A 25393-nucleotide genomic window follows, 5' to 3' on the forward strand; every position below is an offset into this window, starting at 1 on the left:
AAGTTTACATTTGAGAAACAAAGCCAAGCTGTATTCAAATACTCAATGCCCCAACAAAAAAAATACTTGAAAAAACTGGCTTAAAGAGAATCAAACACCTTTCCTAAAAAAATTTCAGAATCCAAACACTCTACAAAATTTCCTAAAAAAATTCACATACACACATGTTGATTATATTGATTTAAGCTGAATAAATTACATCTGTAATTTAGGAAAACTGCAAAACAGCAAACAATAAAGGGGAATGGAAAAAAGAAAAAAAGTGACCCAACCAACTGCAAGCCTATTAGTTTACAGCAGCATTCCAGGTTATGGAGAGCTTTTTTAAAGAAAGAGCGGTTAACAAAACTGAAACATAATTCAGAAATGGTTATCTCAAAAGTAGATCATATGAAAATAACCCACTATCTTTCCTGACCTAGACTTATTATATGGAAAGCTACTAATGAACGACAGAAGACTGTTAGTGCGTAGTGGGACAATGGACTTGCTAAAGGAAAAATGATAACAGTGAGTACTGAAAGGGTAAATATCAGGCTAAAAGAAGGTTTCTTCTACAGTTTAGGCAAGGCTAAACCTCGCAACATATTTAACCACAACTTCAGTAATAAAACTTGGCCCAAAACAATGTGAGAGTTTGTGCGATGTCTCCCACAAAGCTGAAAGCTGAGAAGACGACAAAGACAGACAAAACATGCACAAAAAAGTGAACAAATCTGAGCAGGGCTAGTTTCAGTGAAATGGGATACAGACCAGTATTTCTAAGTGCAAAGTCAGACTGAGAGACTTTTATGAACACAAACTTTCAAGCATTGTCTCCAAATGAAGTGGTTGCACAATTCCCAACCCTCAGACATGTTACACCAACTCTGTCTTCCCCTCCCACGCCAGTCTGAGAGCTCCCTGTGGTAGCGTAAGCATCTGTTTAGCTGTACGACACACTGGATTGCAGAACTGCTTCACAGAAAAAAAATTGCTGGGGGAAAAAAAAAGGCTAACTGATCTCATGATTGAGTTCCTCAGTCTGATGAACATGAATGTTTTTGCTGACACAGGGAAGGAAATAATACGAGCATGGGAGCAGGACAGAATGACACTTTTGGCAGCCAAAGATGTGTGTGAAATTAGTGCTTACTCACTCGAATCCTTCAGCAAAGAGAGGATATAATCAACTGGAAACAAGTGAAAAAGATCCTGTGCCACAAGATCATGACAAATCAACCAATCTGTTACCACTTTGAAGATGATAAGACAACAATGGTGGGATGCAATGGTTATCTCCACACAAAGGATGACACAGACACTTAGTATGAGATTAAACAATAAACCACAGCTTCAGGTCTTCTATAGAAACTCACAAAAGGCATGAACTGTGTGGGCTTAAGGATGCCTTGTTTCTTATCCCATACCCAACGGTAAACGAATATCATAATCCCTTTAACCAACAGGAGACCACATAGGTCAAAAAATGGTTCCGGTCATCTCTCTTCTGTTCTGAGGTTGAAAATTTATTAGCTCACATTACAGTATTTCCTTCAGTTATTCAGCCCTTGACCTCAGCTACCAGTCCAGTGCTCTAGCTGTATCTGTCATACTGTGTTGGGTTTGCATGGCAAGGTTTTGGTAGCGGGAGGGGGTCTACAGGGGTGGCTTCTGTAAGAAGCTGCTAGAAGCTCCCCCTGTGTCTGACAGAGCCAATGCCAGCTGGCTCCAAGATGGACCCACCACTGGCCAAGGCCAAGCCAATCAGCACCTCTGTGATAACATATTGAAGAAGGCAAAAAAAACCAGTTAGGGAGAGAGCTTTTGCAGCCAGAGAGAGGAGTGAGAAGATGTAAGAAACTCTGCAGACACCCAGGTCAGTGCAGAAGGAGGGGGAGGAGGTGCTCCAGGCACTGGAGCACAGATCCCCCTGCAGCCCCTGGAGAAGCCCATGGTGAGGCAGGCTGTCCCCCTGTAGCCCATGGAGGAAGGATGAGGGGGTGTAGAGATTCCACCTGCAGCCCATGGAGGACCCCACGCCGGAGCAGGTGGAGGCACCTGAAGGAGGCTGTGGCCTGTGGGAAGCCCAAGCTGGAGCAGGCTCCTGGCAGGACCTGTGGCCCCATGGAGAGAGGAGCCCAGGCTAGAGCAGGTTTGCTGGCAGGACTTGTGACCCCGTGGGGGACCTACGCTGGAGCAGTTTGCTCCTGAGGGTCTGCACCCCGTGAGAGGGACTCACGTTGGAGACGTTCGTGAAGGACTGTCTCCCATGAGAGGGACTCCATGCTGGAGCAGGGGTACGATGAGAGGAGTCCTTCCCCTGAGGATGAAGAAGCGGCAGAAACAACGTGAGATGAACTGACCATAACCCCCATTCCCCGTCCCCCTGTGCCGCTGGTGGGGTGGAGGTTGAAGCCGGGAGTGAAGTTGAGCCTGGGAAGATGGGAGGGGTGGGGGGAGGTGTTTCAAGATTTGATTTTATTTCTCATTCCTCTGATCTGTTTTGCTTAGAGAGGAAATTCATCTAATTTATCACTAAGTTCAGTCTGTTTTGCTCATGACGATAATTAGTGAGTGATCTCTCCCTGTCCTTATCTCGACCCATAAGCTTTTCATTATACCTTTTCTCCCCTGTCTAGTGAATGAGGGCAGTGATAGAGCGGCTCTGGTGGGCACCTGACCCCCAGCCAGGGTCAACCCACCGCACATACCTAATCCTTCACTGCTTGATTACACAGGGACTCCTCAATTTGAAGTAACACACACACACCACACTGTTCCAAAAACACTACTCTTGGATAGCCTATTTCTCAGCCCTATTACATTCACTCAAGCATTAAGCGGGCTTGGCAAGTAACGGACATTATCAGCCCTTGACAGCTTTTCCTAAGTGCACTGCATTTCTATCTACCCAACCTGCCAGCATTTTCACCATCTCAACACCCAAATTCAGGCCTGCCACAACAATGTCCCTAGCTTAGCTATCATTGCATCATACCTGCCTTGTCAGCATAGGTGACTGATCCCATTCATTTCAGCAACCACCTCTTTCACTGCACAGCACCTAGTTCTTCTGGTGGAGGTGGGCAAGAAGACAACACCAGAACCACTCCCCACAACAGCCTGGGATCGTGCCAGAGCAATGGTTACCCCACAGGCTTCCTTTGACGCTCACATAACCACAATCCTGACACCTATTGATACTTAAAATGTATTTTTCAATATAAACAAACATCACTGAGCTTCTCTCCTGCTGACTGGATATTTATCTTATTAAACTGGGCCTTCTTCACCCTCAGGCCAACTCTAGATGAGCAACTACCTCAGCAGTGCATGCTCTGAACACTGTTTAACCTTTTTTGCTTGAAACAAGGATAACTTCACCTGCCCACAGACTTTGCACTGCTCTTGCAATTAGCTCAAATGCATGAATCCTGCCAACATTTGCTAACAAAGCAATCTGTGCTATTTCTCACATGCAGGAACTGAAGGGGCCAAACACATTGCATCTCTTTTTGCTTCAGTCAGGACTTCACAGCCTTGAGTTCACACCAGGGCTGAATCCACCCAGGACCTCACAGTCCCATATGCCCTTGAGCTCCAAAAGCATCTGCTACACCATCACACACACTGTTCAGAGCAGCTTTCACAGCTAAGTGTGAAGAAAAACATGTCTTGCCATACGTTTGCTAATAATGTGCATAACAATCTGATGGTAACACAGCCAGATGAGCCTGCATGTTGATGATTAATCTTCCAAGCTGTACCAGAAATGCTGCCACATTAATACAACAACAGTTAAAGCCAAGGTGTATCTATGCCTGTGGCACTATGAAACCCTTGGTAGAGGAGCCCACCAGTCTCTCTGCAGTAAGAAGAGAAAAGAAAAAATCATAAGAAGTAATTCCAGCAGAGACAGAACTCTATCTAGAGATGCTATTTATGACAGACGTATATGTATGTAAACAAAAATATGTATGTACCTACACTGTTCAGGAGAGCAGAATTCAAACCAGAGGAAATGCAAACAGCATAGCAATCAAAGGAAAGGAGGGCCCATCCTGCAGCAGCAGCCAGAAGCATTTTGCATCTTTAGTCTTTCAACAAGCAAACTCATTACAGAAGACCTCAGTCTATAAAAACATCCAGGGGCCGAACGGCAGGTAATGGAAAGAATTATTTCAGCTCATAGGCTGATTTGAAAACAAGTGAGAACAGACCAGCCAAAAAAAAAACCCCAAGTAAAACTTTAATCATCAGAAGCCTCCAGTACTAGAGCAATCCTACCCCTACCTCTGTAGAGGGTACACGCACCTGTGGAGAATTAAAATGAGGTTTGACCACAACACAAGACTCAGTTACTCACTACAGGGGGACCTGGACCCTGTGATTCAAAAAGCAGGCTTCTTCCAGTTACCTCTTCCTAAAACACAGACACCACCAGCATAATGAAATTCCTATGAGTGTATACAGGACCAGGACAAAAGCAAAAAACCTCTTTGAATTAGGGGATGTCTTAATTACTAAAGGCAAAAATTCTGGCAAGTGTCACCTGATTTCAAGCTAACAGCATAAACAATAGCAAAAAATATTTAGCATGCATCCCAAGGTAATTAGTGATAAAACACTAGAAAATATTCTCTATGACTCAAAACATACAGTATTCAATATTATTTGAAGAACAGCAGTGAAATTTATTTCCAGAGTCATAATATTATTTTAAAACATTGCACAGCCAGCAGAACTAACAAAATTGCCCATCATTAGTTTGATTCTGATTAACTTGATATTATGAATATCACTTTTTAAGCTAAATTTCTTTAGAGTTATCCTCCTACTAAAAAAAATAAATCAACATGTAGTAAAGTGATAGACACTTTTCTACTTCTGCCATGTCAAAACTTATTTTTACAGGCTTCAAATATTATAAATTTAGTTTCTCCTTTCAGGAAAGAAGCTCAAGAAATTACATTTTTTTACAGTTCCTATTTGATAAACAATGGAAGAAAAGAATCTGAGTGCAAGTGGCAGATGACTGCAGCATGAGAGTTGGTCTCAGCCTATGACTAGAAAAGCTTATGCTGGTTTTAACACGCATCGGCTGAAGTAGTTTCTTAACAGTTCAGATTCCTGGCTTCAAGCTCTCCAATAAGGAAAGCAGTATCAGTCACCAGGGGATTCGTCTCCTTGCACAGTCTCTACAACAAATATATACATTATTTTGCAAGAGGGCAAACAGCTGCATTTCCTGGAATGTGCTGTAACTAGTCATCTTTACTGTCAGGTAACATTTGCAAAGCATTTGAAACAAAAAATGACGTTATCCAAAGGACACTGTGTAAAATTTCCTTATTATATGGCTATTGACAAAGTATGCTTCCTTACGGCTATCTTGTGCCAGATGTTATAGTTAACACAAGGAGGTGCTTTAATTGCTATTCTGAGTTAGTTAGAATTTCATTCTAGGCTACGCAAATAACTCGTAAGCAGGGTTACAAATTTCCATAATTTTAGCTCTGAAAAACAGGTTCACAATCTACATATCCTACCGAAGCAGGAGTGAAAAGGCTGAAAGCCCTCACTTCCCATGGCTGACAAACAAAAAAGGTGTTCTTGCAACACAAGAGAGGTGCGTTCCCTGAAGCAGCACCGTCCTCTCGAGACTATAAAGGTGAACCTGTGAATGTCATACTTCAGGAGTCACTGCCTGTGTTTCTGCAGTCAAGCTGTGTTTTACACATAAACAGGAATCATAGGAAAACCACCCCACCAAAATAAGTAATACTTATAAAAATACACAGGACCGATCCAAAAATATATTTTCTGAATATAAATTAAAAACCAGTTCCTTTGAAAGGTGTAGTACTCTGCACTGAACTGTTTCTTTATTCTAAATGATCTCAATAGATGACACTTTTCTATTTAAAGGTTTTAGAGATCTGATGTAGATTTGAAATTTTTTTACAAAAAAATACAAAATTCTTAAACACTTACCAGGAGGATCTGGAAGTTCCGTTGCTAAATGTTAAATGAATTAAGTCTCATGCAACCTCCATCTTCTTCTGCATTAGCTAGGAATACCTCTTTTTGCAAATGGGACTCTATTCCATGTGCAGGTATGTCATTCTAAACAAGGGAAAATCCTAAATATAATGAAATTTTCCTTGAAAATTCTTACAGCACTGGGATGTAGTAAAAGCCATCAAGGCTGTCACCTGCCACAGTTAAATGTCTGCTTTCACTGTTCTGAGCTTACCTGTCTTTCCTAAAGGATTAAGGCCATGCATTGCTTTTCATAAAATTGACTGTACTTTCCCTGGAAATAATACTGACTGGCAGATTTTAAAGCAGAATAAATTATGAATTTCATTAGAGGCCCTTTCTTTCTTTCTTTTTGAAACTAGTTATTGTCCATCTGTTACATTTTAGCTGCACAGGTTACAGACAGAGGTGGGAACTGTAATTATGTTCACGCATATATATGGGAATCTAAAAGAAAAATAGGGAAAATTAGAAAACTCAAGCTATTTTGCACTTTCTTTGTTATGATAAAGCAGCTACAAAGACAGCTTGAACAATCAGACAGCCCTGTGTATTTTCAACTCCAGAATAAATAAACCATCTATAAGTGTCATTTAATACTGTCACCAAAAATAAAGGATTTAAAGGTAATATTCTGTAGTACTTACAAGTATTAGAAATATGCAAAATGATAACTGGATTTCTAAATACTAAATAAGGATACCTAACAGTATTAAATAAGATTAAAGGCATTCTCACCAAAGCTACCCTAGGATGAAAGAGGACTTCAGGGTACTGGTGGATGAAAAATTGGACATGAACTGGTAACATGCACTTGCAGCCCAGAAAGCCAACCGTGTCCTGGGCTGCATCAAAGGCAGGGCGGCCAGCAGGGAGAGGGAGGTGATTCTGCCCCCCTACTCCACTCTCCTGAGACCCCGCTAGGAGTGCTGTGTCCAGCTCTGGGGTCCCCAGCACCAGAAGACATGGAGCTGTTAGAGCAGGTCCAGAGGAGGGACACAAAACCTGTCTGAGGGCTGGAGCACCTCTCCTGTGAGGAAAGGCTGAGAGAGTTGGGATTGTTCAGTCTGGAGAAGGCTCCGGGGAGAACTTTTTGCAGACTTTAAATACTTAAAAGAAAGACAGAGAGAGACTTTTTCCCAGAGCTTGTAGTGACCAGACAAGGGGTAACAGTTTTAAACTGAAAGAGGGTTGGTTTAAATTAGATATAAGGAAGAAAATTTTTACGATGAGGGTGAGGCACTGGCACAGGTTGCCCAGAGAAGTTGTGGATGCCCTGTCCCTGGAAGTGTTCAAGGCCAGGTTGGATGGGGCTTTGGGCAACGTGGTCTAGTGGAGGGTGTCCCTGCCCATGGTAGGCAGGTTGGAACTAGATGATCTTTGAGGTCCCTTCTAACCCAAAACATTCTAGGATTCTGATAAAAATGGGAGTACACAGTCAAGGAAAAAAAAATGGAATCATAGGATGCTGCAATTATCTCTATACTAGACATTTTCCAAGAAAATTCAGGGTTAAAGTTTTGCTAAACAAAAAAATATTTAAAGAGTTAAAAATGAAAACACAGATCTGAATATCTTGAGCCACTTTCTTCAGTTCTATACTGATACATTGAAAGAACAAGGGAAAAAAATATCAGGTTTGAGAAGCAATTTAACTTGTGGTCCCAAGCAGTGAATACCTTTAATCACGGTAATTTCTGTATGTTATTATTGCAAAGGAGAACACTGTTCAGACATACTACACTTACTTGATGTACGTGTAACTACATGCAGCTGCTACAGAGAAATTTAGAGAAACCTGTCTGGATTTGGCACTCTGCAAAACAATCAAGAGAGATGAATTGCAGGGAGAAAGACAACTTTTAAAGCACCTTGCATTTAATTAAATCAATTCAACAAACAAGCATTAAAACCAGGTGTCTGAGAAACATTCCTGTGTAAAACAAGGTTTAGCTTTGTATGAATTACCTCTTAAACTGTGTATAAAAATGGATGTGTAGTATGTAAGAAAACCATCTCAAATTATACTCATGATTGAGTATTACCAGTTACTGAAAACTCCTCATGTAAATGATTGCAAAACACAATGGAAATCAAGTACTTCTATTTGGCAATGTGGAAGAAAGTTTTATCCCAATAGAAATGTCTGAACTCTTCCACTCATGTTAAGCAAAAGGAGCTTAAAATTTCACAGAGAAGGAACTCTTTTCAACTTGCTTTAGATTTGTTCAAAACAGGTAACACTTCAACATCTGTAAACATATTTATCCTGCATATCACAATCAGCTCTATAGCCACCAGCAATAATTCACTTACACACCTATACGGTCAATAAAAGATTTTGTGTACTCAAAAAGGAACCCATTTTCTTTTGTGATGATTATTTCTTACTGGGTCATCTTGAGCTGCTTTCACCTTACACCTACTTTTCTGGCGTAGAAGAGCATGGGGAAGAAAGAATTTAGTACAAGTCCTGTATGGAAGGATCACACAAACAAGAGGAACTGCAAAACTTGCTAGTCAGAGTAAACTGACATATGTTTATATGCACATGTATAATGCCAGAAGATGTAAAAATTAATTAGTTTACTTCCTTTGGAGCACTGAAAAAAAGAAGAGGGTACCAGGAGAGCAGGCAAGTTATTGCCTGAAGTCTTTTCACAGTTTTTGAATTTCATTGTCTTATTTCACTAGCTTATGTTAGAATAAATTCATTAGTTTATCTACCCATTTTCTCTCAGTTGTTAAGTTGGGCTGCCAAAATATCATTGCTCTAACTTTTTTCCTAAACTACACAGATTCATGAATAACCTCAGGATTCCCATTTTAAGTATCAGAACTATTCTGTCAATGCCTGTTTATAGCTAAAAATTAAATTATGCATAAATACCACACCTTGAAATAATTTTGAAGAAAAAAAATAGAGGTTATGTTTCAAAGCACTAAACCGACTTTTATTTCCTCAAAACAATCTTGCACTGGAAGTTTCATTCAAGATTCAGATCCAAAACAGGAGTTAGTTTTGCTATAAGCTGCCACACATTAAGTATTACAGAATAACTGCTGCACAATCACGTTCACTGAGACAGCTATTTCCTATTGCAATCCTTACTGTATTCAGCCAAACTTTTCAGATACAATAGCATAACTTTTAGGACATGATTGCCTGGTGTGCTCTGCTGTGGGCTTGGCACATGCAAAGAATCCCAGAAGTTGGAAGTAACAGGAGTTATAGGAGCCCGTCACGCTCAGACATACCCCACTGCTGTCTATCATCACACACCATGCGTCTCCACCATCTTCCACGTGGGTACGTTCAACAGCACATCTCCTAAAACTGTGATCAGGCAAAACGGGTGCTCCAGCACTCAAATCAACTATACGTACACACAACTTTTGTATAGTAAAAGTTTGTATGGCAGTTATTCTACCACCATGCTATTTAGATAGACTTAGCAATGAATGTACCAGCCAGAGAAATACCATCAAATTGTTGTTTGAGAGTTATGTGCTCCTCAGACAGATCCATTCAGGTGATCTGGTCTTCACCTTTTGTCAAACTAAGGTGACCAGTACTGGTGACTTGAACAAGTGGTCAAAGATGCTCTGTGGCCACACATGGAGAATAGAGCAGACAATGTCACAATATGCTTTTTAACTGAAAACTCTAGTAAGGTCTAACAGGTCTTTGCATGTTTAATTTTGGAGAAAAGTATTATTTTCCTAGTACTTTCTTTCAATAAAAAGGGTTGAGAGTGGGATGGGGGTTTTACAGAGTACCGGATTACCCCAGGTCTGACTCTGAAGGACTTCTGCTAGCAGGATGCATCGCTTTCAGCAAGCAGTACTCGCTCCATAGCTTGAAAATCATAACTACAATACAGTCTTGTTTAAGGTATAAACAAGCTTAAGCCATTTTATTTTCAGGGTTTCCCTGCAGCAACACTAGGCACCTTAAAGAACTGCCTCCAAATTAGTCAGGCACAGTAGTGTTGCCTTTGAGGGAACTTCAGTTGCATTTACCTGAGCAGAGGAATTAAGCAATGGTCACACTCTTCATGCCATCTGTGTAGCATCAATTGACAAAATGTTTATTTCCCTCAATGTTACAGCATGACCTCAGAAGACTTGTACTTGGTGACCCACCTGAATACGGGAGACACAAATACCCCTGTATGATACTGGAGCATTACTGAAGGAGGATGGTTACTCCAGGTAGTTAATCACAATCTCGTGACACATGTGAGGTTTGCAAGGCACTTTATGCGATGTGCCTGCCCCCTTGGAGGCCACCCCCAGAAGATGTGGGCTGCCCACAACAGTTGCAGCACATCAGGAGCTTCTGCTCCATGCATCCCTCTGGTCCAAGGCACCATGCCAGCTATAGACCCTCACAAAGAGCCACGGCCTGGTTGTGAGCTTCAATTAATGGTACAGACCAGGTCTGCCAGCTTTTCTTGATATGAGTGTGTCTCTGAAGCCAACAAGCCTTCAACATGCTTTTACCACCGTGAAATTCCCTGAGTGTTTTCAGCTCATATCCATCCAAACCAGAAATAATATCAGGAAAAGCTTTAGTTCACCAATTCTACTGCTTTCTCATAGCAAGCCCTTAGTTCACTGAGCACAGGAAAAAACTGCGCTGTCAGATAGTTTCAGATTGTCACACTGGGTATCTAAACCACTTCTTTAGCATGAAGAGGCTTTGAAAAAGACCTCTCTTCTGCCTGGCACTGTTGTCAAATGTTTTTCATTAGCTTTAGGTTACCTCAATATGTTTTTTGGTTTTGGTCCTAAGAAGTTCATTTAAGCTCCTCAAGACTTCTCCTTATCCCTATCCCAGTATTTGATCAAGTTCTGAATTTACTCTGCCTAGCTAATTATTTAATTATCGCTTTGCCCATCTGTTAATTGCCATTCTTCTCCATCAATGTATTTACTGCCATCAAGACACAGAACGCCAACTGTCAGTTTTGTCCTGTAATTATTCACTTTTTAAACAATGTTGTTGTGAGGCAAATAAATAGCACCATTGTTAGCTGTGGACTGCTGCGCTACTTTTCTTATAAACAATTGTAAGCCTAACAGATTGTTAAATAGTGCATGCTGCATTTAAGCTTGGCTAGTACAGAGGTCTGCCTTCTTATTATGTTAAAACTAAATTTTGAAGTCGACTGTAATGATACACTCTTCCTCCCCAAACTGGGTCACCTACACAGAACCTCTTGCTCTTGAGCAGAAAATAGGGTTGTTCTGTGACATGGTTTCCCGTGTACGTAAACGGCAGCACACACGGTGGTTTTAGGCCCTTGCAGGTTTTATAGGTTTCAAATGCTGACTTCTCATCAGTTGGACACAAACACTCTAAAATGTTTTCAACACACCATGTCCTACAATCACTGAAACCGAATATCTGGCTTGCTACATAGAACTGAGTACTTCTTGTAAAGCAGGATCTTTACACAAATATGTGGTTTATTTTTTTTAAAGGTCTTAAATTTTAAAGCAAGTGATTAGAAAATGAGTATGCTGAAATATTGAGAAACTTCTAAAAAAACCTACAGGTAACAAAAACCAACTTACACAAAGCTTACTGGAAAACACAGGCAAACAACAGTGTTTAGGGATGCCAGATGAGATGGACAGCACTGTACAAACTGCAGTCAATAGTAAGGGCCATGTCCTGCGCTCGTCATCTTCTTTCAATATCTATTTGTAATAATCCAGACTTCCAGTACTCTCTCCTGTCCAGACTTACATCTGAAGCAGAAGAAATGTATAAACTGCCAATCAACTGAGATTACATTTGAACACCTTACAGGAATAAATAAAAATGTACACAGTATTTTATTGCCTATCACTGACTTCACATTCAATAGTCCTCCTCACCTATTCTCCAGTTATCCTCCCAGTATTAACAACAAAGTTCACAGTTCAAGTGACTTTAAACTATCCACCTGCATATTTAAAAGCACTTGTACAGCAAATACTGCTAGCAATTCTGCACAAAAGCATTCAGTCGCAATCAGCATACTTTCAGCATCATTGACCACTGTGGTGTTTTGCAGACCAGTACAACACAAATTCATAGCTTGGATTACAGAGATTTCTCTACAATTCAACGCTTAATCACATTTCCACTATTATTCAATGCTACCTGTAACTTTTAATAAGTTTTCAAAAGCTCCAAGCAAAAATGGATTTGCAGATTTCTTTTTCTATAACATGAGGCTAATCTAACACACCAAAGAACTACAACAAACACTTTAATGGATAACAAATTAAGTGGATGTGCCTGGAAATAATCAATTGAATTCACATAAAGTAGCAGACAAGCCCTTGATAGATATGAGATTCATGGAAATACAGAAGTATCATATAAACTGTTTCTAGAGTGACATCTTCAAATGAAAAACAATTCCACCTATCAATATGTTGTCAACTACTGGGGAAAAAGAAAAGGCTGGCAGCTAAAAATAAAAAAAAGTATCAAGATTCCCATTACACTGTTTATAGTAACAGATCTGTATTACTTTATTTCATTATTTCATCAGACGGAAGTCTAAAGCATTCTGTCATTTATCCACATTATTATTAACATTAAATACTACTCAATGATACAAGAAAACCATAGTCAAACAGAGAAAAACCATTAGCTTCCCCTCAGTGTGTTAAAATTATTCTAAAATTGCTGGAAACCACAGGAAGATGTTCAGAAAAATCTTTGCTACACTCATCCTGAATCCACTTGAGACTTCAGCAGGAGATATCCCTACAAATGAACCTCATGTATCTTATACAACTGTTTTTATTAACTTATAAGAAGTTGAGGAGGGGAATATGAACTATTAAACCTGTTATCCCACCAATGCAGATCTGTCTGTTTACATATCTGCAAGAGAGCCAGTTTGCATCACAAGGTTAACATTAAAATAAAAAAACATGGCTTCTTGATTTGATCTTGTTAGACAAAAACGTGGTGATGATTTTTGTTCCACAAAAATTTCAACAATGGCACAGGTACAAAAAGTCCTTGAGTTGTATTATTCCATATTTCACTGTAATAATGACCATAACTAAACAGCTAAAGGTAAAGCTTATCAACTTTCTTCTAACTTGACTTGCAAAGTTTTGGACAGCTAAGCAAATGTCAAGGCTCCTAAAATAAGCTCAGCTTTGTCTCTGTTGCTCTACTCTCTATTTACACTCTTCTTTTCTTCCCTGTGTCATATGCAAAAGGCTTCTATTTTTTAATCTTATAAAAAGCATTATTAACTTACACATGCCACTAAAATCCCCCTAGCTGTTTACAAAATCATTCCAATCGTGCCAAAAAGATAACACAGTGAAAAGTGCTAGCAATACCATAAACAAGACCAAGTCTAGACTACTTGAGAGACAGGTTTTATGTCTGGAATCCCAAACACTACAAGGTGGAGGTCCAACAGTAGCAAATTATCTTCCTTAATATAAACTCAACAATTAAAATATATCAAGGACATAAAGCTCTAAGTAGGTTGGCAAAGTATCCTCAGAAGGGGAATTTTTATTTAAAAAAAAAAATAAATCTGCAGTTCATCATCATAAAGACAGTACTATACACAGCAGGATTAGATAAATTCTTAATACCAACATTCATTGACTATAAACCATGAAAATGAGCTGGAATTTAAAAAAAAAAATTGCTGAACAATTGTGTTGATTTTTGTTTTACCTTGTAAAGAAGCATGAAATACAAAATTCAGCTGAAGTGCAGCTGATAAAATGCAGAGTTTGTGTTCCCAGTTGAGGAGGAGGGATGTGGGATGAGCTGAAGGAGGGTAAAGGTTCCTCCACAAGACTTGAAAATTACTTTAATACACTAAAGAAAATATGATAAGCAAATATACAAACAGATACTCTTCTACCAAAAAGTGGAAGGATATGATAAATAAACACTTATCTAATTATGAATACTCTAAATTGGCTCAACAATCAGGGCTTAATTACAGACTATTTAACTAGAATTAACCTCATCTAGGTTTTTTTATGCCTGTGCATACTCACCGCTTGGAGATTACCTTCTATAGCAGATGAGTCAGAAAATCACAGGTACCTTCCAGTACCAACTAGTATTTCTCTGCAACATTCTGAAACCACACTATCTAAATAATCAAAAAATCTACAAAACGTTTTGGGAAAGATAGTAGCATGTTTTAGCTACTATATTTCATATCAGTTAACCACAATATACCAGAGAAAGTGCTAAAACCTGACTACTTCATATAAAACTGTCATTCTTTATTAATAGTAATTAACATAGCAGCAACTTCCTCTTCATTCCTTAAATCAAAGCAGCACCAAAACCCCCTTCATAACTATTTGTATAAAAATAACATTAGGATGCTTTGAGTAAGTCAAGAGGCAGTTATTTACTTTGGACATTGTAACAAAAAAGTAGAATCATATTTTAGGAGCATTTTGCTGTTTATGGCCAGTAACACCAATGACTTGATTTCTACAGAACTGGAGAAAGCAGGAGGTTAAAGTTTTGTTTCTTTCAGGACTGACTGACAGCAGCAATATATTCATGCCAGGAATGCTAGCTGCAACACCCACCCAACAAACCACAAACCTACTTTTAATATATTTTTTTCAGAATTTTCAGACTAACTTCCAGAACTTCAGCTGTACTTGTCGGTAAAATAAATTTTTCAGGCAAGTATAATATTCTGCAGTAATGCCAACATACTTTTGATAGCTCAGTACTACCCATCAAATTGCAAGTGGCCAACACTGCTATATTGGAATTGGATCCAAAACAACTTCTTCAGCTAGAATCTAAAGGGAAATTTATCTTCATGGAGAACCAGAGTGGTTACAGACATCATGTTTCCTAATGGATCATTGAAACATGGTAGCATTTTGTTTGATATACTCACCTTTAGCATGTTTCTGAATAAAATTATCATCTCCTTCTTAAACATTTTTTCCCCTAATAGGCGATTTTCTTTGCCTTCCCGGATCACTTATTACTTATTACTTAAAATGCCTTTCAAGACAGCTGATTTTATGACATTATCTGCATGTCGTATGAATGATGGAGAGGCTAGAGGGCTTGAAAATCAGTTACTGGCAACTAGAGGTTTTTTATTTCCTTCACAAATTAAGTATTCAATTTTAAAACTCAAGAGATAAACATGTTTGCAGATAACCACATGCAGGTATGCTTTCTCAGTTTAGAGTTTATTTTCCCACGTCTCAGTTCCTTACAGTTTAATACATTCTATCCTTTCACATCTATATGCTACACAGAGGAAAAACATGGACTATAGTTACAGGTTTTTCTGCAGTTCAGCTATTTAGGACAGCCACTCCTGAATATTTTTGAGCCCCAGTCACTTTTGCAGACAAAACACCAAACAAGAAAAAACATACTTTCTCTATAAAAATATTTGATTAGTAGAAAGTTAGATTGTAAGGATCAGATGAAGACACTAAAAGAAAGTAAGCATGTAAAATCTTCAACTGTTGAACATTTTTGTTTAAACAGTTTGCTTTGCTCTTCCATTCCTCAAAACTTCTGTCTTAACAAGGGCACAGCATGCAGACAGCTCCCATAAAGCTGCGATACTAAAGCAAAAATTACGCCATTCATTGAAGAAGGCTTAAGCGCACCACACAATAAAAATTTTGCTATTGATCCAGGTAATAAATATCAAATTCATATGCCAACCATAATTTCCACTAGTTCATTATGAATTCTGGGGGCTCCAGACACTGACATAAAAGGGGCCAAATACTCTGCTGTGGATGTAGAAAGCCCAGCCCATTGCTCATACACGCCTCCTCCAGATGACTTAACAGCTATCACTCATGGTTAGACTACCATTAGCAATGACTGCACCCAGGATAATATTACTGTATTCTTCACTGCATTATTCCATAAATTAGAAGAAAATGCTGGGGTTTAATGTGTCTAGTATTGTTGATCCTATAATATAAACTGAGTTTCAAAACTAGCTATTTAAAAATATCCAACCCTATTTCTGGAAGAAAAATGAGAGCTTGGATTAAGCTAGGCATATCTAATTTTAAATTTACTTGTTAGGAGATATGCTTTTAGTTACTGAAAAAGCATTGAAAGAAATGCTGATTTTGGTACTGGTATCTTCTGGACTTAATCTTCAACATACATCTTATTAACTTACCAATGCCAGCTAATGGCTTTATCATATAAAAGGCACATAACATCTCTGAAGTCCCTGTAAGGTTTGCTCAAGAACTAAGACTCTTACTTTTCACCATCTGGGTTTCCAAACAAAAACAGAATTTCAATTAAGTAAAAGCTTTAACTTGCATCATTTAAAGGGTATGTATTTTCTTTGATACTCCACCTCACATACCTGCCTTATTAAATTCAAGGCTGTTGCAGACATCCCAGGAACCACCACAGAAAAATAAATTATTTTTTAGCTCCAAGCAACAGTGTCAATGATCAGTTCAGAAAAGAGCACCTGAAGAATATGACTATTAGCTTCTAATTTAAATCATGCATTCTGTACTCTTCCCCTTTTTTGAGGCTGGTAAGAGGTGCTAATGAAATGGGCATGTGCTACTGCTCTGCAAATCACATACTTCAGTCTCAAGGCACAGAGCTCATACCTCTCAGTGGGGGTAAGGTCAGTCTATCTTCAAGTTAAAAAAGGAAATTCTCATTTGAGCAAAGCACTACTTGAAAAAAGAGTGTAAAAATGCCAAGTGAAACTTCTTGCTCACTTTCTTAACTGACAAAATGCCATCTTAACTTCTACTTGACCACACAAAACATTTATTCTGGGTCTTATGATCTAAGATGCTGGAGGCATAAGGAAGAAAAAACCCCGTAACTAATTTCAAGCTGTACTCATTTTCTTTGATTATGAAGCCAGTCTCAAACAAAGAGGGCTAGGTTTTCTGCTATAACACAGCTGAAAAATCTTGCAAATTTTTCTATTATACATCAAATAAACAACATGGGTGCTCATGGCTGTAAGCATATAGACACAAAAGAACCCCAAACCAACCCTAAAAAATCCTTAAGTTAATCTGCCATTAAACCATCAGCTCCTGGAGCACCACATTCTGTGTATCGATACTCCAACCAACAGACAAGCATACTAGAATTTGTTGAATTGAGGTTCATATCACTGGAATACATTGTATTGCTTGTTCAAGATATACTTTGTATACAAAGTATACTTTCCCTGTGAGAAAATTCTTCATATATACTTAATTTTCAGTTAAATTTTGTTCATCAGATCAATCTGATCCACAAAACCTAACTTCAACAAAGCATACGAAATTTGGCAGTGGGGGAAGATAAAAATAGTTGAAATGATCTACTTAGAGGTGGGAAAATACAAGAAATGGTAAGAAACATACCTACAAAGAATGAAAAAAAAGAAGGAAGTACAGTCCAAATGCCTTGTATTATATCTCAGTGATGAAAGATGCTATAAACCAAATTCACCCAGATAGTAATCAAAGCTGCTAGAAGGTAATCAATACAGTAAAAACTATAGAGAACATACTACCAACCATTTAGATTAAGCAGGTAATTTAAGTGGATATATGCAATGTTATGATCATGAAAAATATAACTTGGTAACTTTATTTTTTCCTTTTTTTACTGTTCATATATAAGAATTAATTTAAAAAATAAAGGGAAATTCTAGCCCAAAACCTCTATTGAAAGGAAAACTCAAGAGTTAACATCTGCAACCTGGAAGAAAATTCATCACAAAGATGTAACTTCTCTTGAGCATTACCTGCTTTAAAGATTATTAGGTATTTTACCATCCATCACTTGGAGGACTTGACATGACATATTGAAATAAAAAGTTGACCAAGGTTGAGATTTCTCAGCCATTTGAAACAGCAATTACTATTCTTTACTTAGCAGCAAGTATTTAAAGAAAACTAAAAATAGGCAAATTAAGCCACGAAGTACAGTGAAATCTAGGTTTAGTCAGATTAGGCTAGTTACTATTTAACGGAAGTGAGCAGCTTCCTGTTGTCAGGGCAAACAGCGAGCAACTTCCATTTCAAACCTCAGTGTTTTGTGCTCCTGCGAAGATGTGTGCCGTAACTTTTATGTTGATACTATTCCATGTGAAATTTGCTTCCAGGATAAATAAAAATAAGTATGTAAATGTACTAGAACGTTTTATTTCCTTCTTCCTGATTTTAAGCATGTTCCAAGTTGACCAAATTTTGTCTTCCAAATAAAGGTCTTGGACCTCCTTCCACTGCAAAGCTTCCTCTCTTGGTTTTTTTTCCTACCAATTCCTGTTTAAAGCCTCATCAAACTTTTATGAGTTTGACAGATTCCCACCTCTTAGAAAATTGACTTCTGAGATGAAGCAGTGAGGAACATCGAAACCCTTTTTCCTAATACTGGAGTAGCTGATTCCCTGGCGGTTTGGGTTTTGTTCTCCTCATCATCATTTTTTAAATGAGGTAAAGGTAAAAATGTATCCTGTTCATGTAACATGCAGTACATGCATCATGTGCTTGTTTATTTAAGTTAAAACTCTGAGGTCTGCAAACACATGATGTTACATTTTTACACTATTAATACATGGCAACAATATAAGCAGCATGACAAGGAAGGGAACCATTCAGACTAATTTCAAGTTGTAATTGCTCAGACTTGCATTATCTCCACAGTTTACTAAAATGCTCACTAATCACTGCAAGGTAGAAATCAGAAACTTCCACCACAAAGAAATAAAGATTCCCACCAAAAGCCACTAAATTGAAGAGTTATGAGTAACAGCGTCAATGGCTTTTCCTGTGTTTTTAAACTGCAGCTATCTAATCTAACATGCTTCCCACCACGAAAACAGGAATGGTGCACAGGATCAGGGCTATGCCTAGGCACAGTGCCCTTACAGCTACGGCACAGCCTGACCTGTGCTGCCCCTGCAATATCCGCTGCAGGTCTGCCAATGAAGAATGGTAACCCTGGATCTCACAGGGATGCCCACAAACAATTAGCTTCAGACCAGTGACGCTTTTCAGACCAGACCTGTGGTCTGTGGCAACCGAAAGGCTAGTCTGCTGTTGCAAGGGCTGCAAGCCCTCGGCTCTGCTATCAGTGCTCTTTGAAAGCAAATTTCCTACTTAGAGCTGACAAGAGATAAGCAGAGCTGGCAGGAGTCAACCCAGGCAGTGAGCGCAACTGACAGCTCTTCATCTGGTGTATCAGACTGCTTGGAGAAGTTTTGACCAAGCAGTTTGTAACGTGAGTAGTTTCACTAGTCAGTTACGCAAAATAATTTGCAAAAGAGCATAAATGAAACAAGACACATGCAGAGCAAAACATAGTTTGGACTGCACTGTGCTTTACCGGTGTGTATGTGTGGTCAAGTAAGATTGCAAACATGCACCTCCAGAGACACTCAGACCTCCAGAGACACTCAGACCTCCAGCACAGAGAGTCTGACCATGCAGGTTTCTAAAAAGGAAAAGCTCACATTGAACCATGCTCCCTCTTATTTAATTAGCAGTATGTAAATAAGATAGAAACTAATTTTATTGGCAGAATCTTTGCTAGTAGTATTTCATAGCCAAATTCACGTATCTCAGAAAAGTTTGTCTTTTACCAGCACCGTGCAGAGTTCAGCTGCATTACCACACTTGTTGCCTCTGCCTCAAGAGCTACAGATCTGCCTTGTGCGTGCTCAAGCACACCCTGACAAGGGCGACGGCTCACTCCAGGCGAAAGCAGAAATACCTCTGAAAAAAAAGCAGAAAACCGCCTCTTTGCCCGGGAAGAGAGACAGAGGGAAGACAGGCGGTTAGGTTTCCCCGAACAGAAACCCATGCACAGCTTTCACACAAATACATTTTTGCGTGACGAAACTCTCAACGTGAGTACTTTTGGGCAGCTCCCAGCGGAGAGCCGCTCCGAGCTGGTGCGGGACTCCGCAGCGCCGAGAGCCGCCGGAGCAGGAGGCGGCAGGGACGCGCCACGGCACTGGCACCGGCCCTGAGGGGCTTCCCGAGTCCCGTCCCGGCCACCGCATTTCTGCCCCCATGCCGAGACCCGACTACCTCCGAGGCGGCGCTGGGAGCCCAGCTCTGCTCTGCCAGCCGCCCCGGGGATCGCCACCTGCGGCCGCCGGGCAGCCAGGTCCCCACAGCCATCCCCTCGGCGGGGAAGCTGCCGGGGCCCGGCCCGGCCGACCATTGAGGCGCCGCCGGGCGCAGGCCCGGGCCCGGGCCCGGCCGGCCGCGGCAGGGCTGCTGCCCTCGCCCACTCCTTCCGCCGGCGCGCAGGAAAGGGGGCTGCCCGGTGCGGCGGGAGCAGCACCCCGCGCCCGCGGAGCGGTGGCACTTACTGTGTGGGCGCGGACAGGGGCGGCGGCGCCTCCTCGGGGCTGGCGGCGGGAGCGACGGGGGCGGCGGCAGCGACAAGAGCAGCAGTGCCGAGGCACTGCGCGCGCGGCAGAGGCAACCCCAGCTCCCCGTGCCGGGGGCGGGGCGCGGCTCTGGCGGGCGGGAGAGGGGCGGCCCTGCCCTCCGCGGCCCGGCGCCGCCGCTCGCCCTGGGGCGGTACGGGAGGGGGGGAGGCGGGCAGCCCACCGGGGCGGGGCGGGGCGGGACGGGACAGGAGAGGTCGGGCGGACCCCGGGGCGGAAGGGAGAAAGCCGGGCAGCCCCCCGCGGCGGCCAGTACATCCCCCTGCCGGGACCCGCCTGCCTGGCCGTCGTTAGTCCCGCTCAAACTTCCTCTCTCCCGGGCAGCCGGGGGGAACTCGGGAGGCAGTTCAGTTAGACTGCCGTCCCTCCAGGGCACACATTGAGAAAAGCATCCGGTGGAGACGAGGGGGTTAAACACCCCTGTGCAAAGGAAATTACAGTCTCGGTGCTAGATTTTAGGTCTTCGCGTCTTTCCCTGCTTTGCTACCAAAGAAGCAGTTACAATTATTAAAAGGGCAAAACCCAAATAAAATATTTCTTTCGTCCTAATGAGCTGCATGGTGCGGTACTCCGTTTTGGCAGCAGCTTGCTATCTGGTGTTTAACTAGAGTAGGGGCGCTCATCTTTGTGTCTCTTCTAGAGGTTGAAAAATTAAGAGGTGGAGTTCCCCAAGGCCATCACAGGGTACACGCTTTCAAGTGTAAACGAAACAGATGAGGGGCTAAAAAAGTTAGTTGTGGAGGAAAATGACAGAAAGCACCACCACCACATCAGTCCCATTCCACTGAGAAATAACTTAGAACTGATTACAACTGATAGTTATGCATTGAATTTAAAAAAAAAAAAAAATCCAACCAAAACATCAAAGAGCTAACAAAAGGAAAACTAAGACATGAAAAACAAAGGCATTAAAAAAAAAAAAAAACCAAAACCCACACACAAAAAAGAAGCCTGGAAAGAAGAAAGATCAAAACCATGCAGACTTTAAAGCTAGAAATGAGGAGGAAAAAGAAACACCAAGAAACTTGGTAAATCAGTATCTTTATTTTATAGAAAGTAGTTTGATCAGTGTCCTGAACCTGCCATTAGAGATGGTTTTCCTACTTTTAGTAAAAATAAACATTTGAAAAAAAATATCTTAGAGAACATTGTCTCCAAGCTTATTTTGTTTTAATCACTGTTGCTTTTGTTCATACCTGTTGCAACTAATTAACTCTGGGTGCTCTCAAGAGGAAGGGAGTGGTACCTAACATAGTGTATCTCAACAGTTTATTTCCTGTAACTGGTAGCGAGGTTCCTAAAACGCAGTAAAACGTGCATAAGCTCACCCTGTGCCACCGCAGCGTGGTACAAAATCTGCATTTATTCCACTCTCCATCTTTCCCCATAATCTGCAACCTCAGCTGTCTGCTGAGAATTGTCTGGTTAAAAGTCACACAGCAAGCCAGTTTAAGTACCCAGATGGCCAGAGTTTTAACTCTCAAAAGTTACTAAAGTAATAGTAAAGAACTTGGATCATATATCTGTTTGAGGTAACTGAATCAATTAGCAACACAAGAATGACACAGTCTGATTGCATTATGTATTGCTACATAGACAAACACAAGTCACAACTGCTAGTCTACGATATTTAAAAGGGACATTATCAACTACAAACTAAGTTATTTTGTCTGGACATGGAATTATTGTTGATTAAGCACTGCTAAATGCAAATTTGTGCATGTGGCTATGTTTGAGTGACTTGCATAGGAGAAAGCATTAATTGCTGGAGGACAAAAGACAGTGGAAGTTAAGGGCAACAGGTGGATGAGTGTTGAGTTCAGTTCTTCCCCAATAACTAGTTGTAAAGTTGAGAATGTCCCTTTAAAAGTTTCAGATACAACAGAAGTTAACTCATTTTGATTCCATCATTACAAGCAAGCTACCGGTAATTTGACTTAGAATAATTTTAAACATCAATGAACATTATACAAGCAAACAACTGATTTGTAAATGAAGTAGCAGCAACTTGGAATTCTAGAAGGTTGAGTTTCTGCAGGATTTATTGGGAAGATTATGAAAGTGTGGCAAATACATTGTGATTTTACATAATTTAGCTTCGAGAGTAGCTTATGGTAACTATAAACATTACTGAAAATGCCTGCTCACAGTCAGTACTTTTCTGGTATAAGCATAAGTTTGCCAGGATTATTCATAGTGCGGCTCTACTCAGAAAAATGACAACATGGTATGTCTTGGCAAATTACATACAAAATCTGCTCAGTTCACAGATCATAGGACAGCATTTTGTGATTGCCAGTACAATAAATTTAGCTTGAAATATTGAAGCTAATAAGATCTAAATATTAAAGGACAAAACATCAAGGATATTATTATATAATGTTGCCATGATTTTTGCACATTTTCCTTTTCTGACTGTAACTGTTAGTTGCGTGGGCACATGAAACTAATGCGTGTATATAAGCAGCTACAAAGTCAGGGTTTCAGTTGATTCTCAAGGAGTGTGCTACTGTTAACTCCATTTTCTTCTTTCATAAGAATAAGGAATATTAGAAACTCAGGCACTGAGCAGCTATGACATACACATTGGGCAAGTCTGTTTTGTAAGGTGGTGTCACTTCTAGTCAGTTACTTTTCTGGTCCATCACTGTACTTAAACTGTTTTGATATCAATTTTGATTGCAATCCGTAAGTGTTGTGGAAGAACAATTACTATTGACTCACTGAACAGCTGTACCAGTTTGAAATGCTGTCACATGTTTCTTCATGGCAAAATATTCACATTCTTTTTATTGCACAATTTGAAAATTCAGGTTATGTGCATAAAAACCTTCATAGTGTTTGCACTGCAACTTGCAAAACATACATTTAAAATGACCTTAATACATTTTACAAAATCTTTTTAAACAATTTTATATTCTTAAGATAAAAGCATCCTGAGAATGTTACAAAGTTCATTTTACAAGCCCTTCATTTCTGCTATGCTTTATTTATCCCCATAGTTCCTAATTTGACAAGTTTATTTTACAGTTAGTATCTTGGTGCTATATTTCACAAAATATCTTTTAGCAAAAAGTACACCATTGGCATTCAAGTAATCCAGCCTCACATCTAATTTACAAATTAAATGTTTGCCAAGCTCTCAAGTCAGGAAAAAGAAAACCAAAATACTTACAGAAAGTGTTTTTAACTGACTAAAAAAAGTGAAGGCTTTGTGCATTAATAATTTGGTCAAACATTTAAGTTATGCAGTTTAATATTTTGGCAAAAAATCCATCTATCCTCTTCAAAATTTTTTCTTTCATTTTACACCAGATGTAAACATACAGTACAAAGACTGACAGTATTAAAGTACTTTTCTGTTGAACTTTTTTCATTTTACCTTTTCTAAAGTACTTTGGAAAAGCAAACAAGAATGTAAGTGCTAAGAATGAAGTGAGTATCTTTGGGCTAAATAAAAGTCTTGCTGGAAAAAAATGTAAAAATAAATTAGGTTTGGGTTTTTTTTCCTCTACAGACGTAAATAAATAGTCTTTGAAGAAATTCTAGTGCCATGTCCTAAAGCAGTATCTTCCTGTATTCTTTATGACAAAGACTAAAGCTTCACACATAATCTTGACTATTTTACTAGGAAGATATCCATTAATATTTACACATTTTTGTAAAGGGAGTGTTCAGGGTTAAAAATATATTTCTTTTTAAAAGTTAAGTCTGCCATCCTGATGGCAGTGATTCAAGCTACAGAACAGAAGACAAGTCACAGAACATCCTTCAGTTTGTTATACCCTAGATCAGAGGAAAATCAGGCAATTTAGAGGTAAACAGCCTGGATTCCAGGAATAGAGACAGACAGTGGCTCATTACATGAATGCTTGCATGGCCAGGAGTATGTATTCATACAGGCTTTGTTTCTCTTCTACACATAAGTAGAAATTTTTATTGTCAGCTGACTAAACATATGGAGAAGAGAGACAGTTATGGTTGCCACAGTGAAAGAGTAACATTATCTATGGTTTCCATCTGGAAAGGCCAGCCTTTAGAAGGTGGCCAGGTGTTGAATATAAGCAGAGGCCATGCCCAGATGGTGCACTCCAGGTGGGAGTGTAGCTACCTCAAAAGGAAAAGTAAACCACTTCAGCAACATCTTAATAATATTGTAAGTATACAATTTGGAGTCATGTATAGCTTTTATTTTAGGCAACAATCAAAATCTGAAGGACTTTGTTAATCTTTAAGGCATCAGTCCATCAGGGACCAAAAGCTCCAGGTAATAAATATGGGGGGAGAGAAAAAAAAAATCAAAAAAATAAAAAATAATAAAAAATATCTTTGTGGCACAAGCTATCATTGTGTTTCTGCTTTGTTGGCCAGATCCAGGAAAAATATTTTCAGGGATGGCAGAAGGGGAATGTTATAAACTGTTCTGAGAAAAATATTAGATCATAAATTTCACATCATTTTTAACACATCATTTAAAGGGCTGAATCTATCAGGTAAGATCCTCATCTTTACTGTTCCATCAGCACCACAGGAGAATATGTGATTTGCTGGTCCTGTCTCAATTTGCATGACTCCTGTCCCAATGTTTCTGAAGAGAGACTGTCGAGCATGCTCATTGATGAAAGTGTGAAGAAGATTAAATGTAGACAGACTCCATACCTGAAAAAACATCAAAACATCAATCTCTTATATGAATAATTACCATGATCTTAAAGTTCACTTGTAATGAGTCATGGAGAAACTGGACTACATTTTGCATTCATTTTTCTGACACTAATTATAAAAGAAAAGACATGTAGCAATTTGTAATGACACAGTTATAGAATACTAATATTCATTTTCTGTAATATGGATTTATTAAATATATGGGGACTAAGGTAAGACTAATTAAAAGGAGGATAGAAAGGTAAGAATAACATTTC

At 39.7% G+C, this 25393-nt stretch overlaps 2 protein-coding genes across 6 annotated transcripts in view; both read right to left on the reverse strand.

The window, feature by feature from the left end:
* The window catches only part of TNFAIP8 (TNF alpha induced protein 8), a 65102-nt gene extending 44632 nt beyond the window's left edge, over nt 1–20470 (reverse strand). Inside the window, exon 1 of the mRNA XM_054809844.1 lies at nt 20391–20470. Coding sequence (XP_054665819.1) covers nt 20391 — 1 coding nt within the window. The 5' untranslated portion in view covers nt 20392–20470. The remainder of the gene's footprint in view (nt 1–20390) is intronic.
* Nucleotides 20471–21499: 1029 nt separating this feature from the next.
* DMXL1 (Dmx like 1) overlaps nt 21500–25393 on the reverse strand; it is an 80188-nt gene continuing 76294 nt past the window's right edge. For all 5 annotated transcript variants that reach the window (XM_054809834.1, XM_054809838.1, XM_054809837.1 and 2 more), the window contains one exon: nt 21500–25130. In XM_054809834.1, the coding sequence (XP_054665809.1) occupies nt 24921–25130 (210 nt within the window). In that variant the 3' untranslated portion in view covers nt 21500–24920. The remainder of the gene's footprint in view (nt 25131–25393) is intronic.

This window comes from Grus americana, chromosome Z, assembly GCF_028858705.1.
Source record: "Grus americana isolate bGruAme1 chromosome Z, bGruAme1.mat, whole genome shotgun sequence".
In the NCBI taxonomy this organism is placed as follows: domain Eukaryota; kingdom Metazoa; phylum Chordata; class Aves; order Gruiformes; family Gruidae; genus Grus; species Grus americana.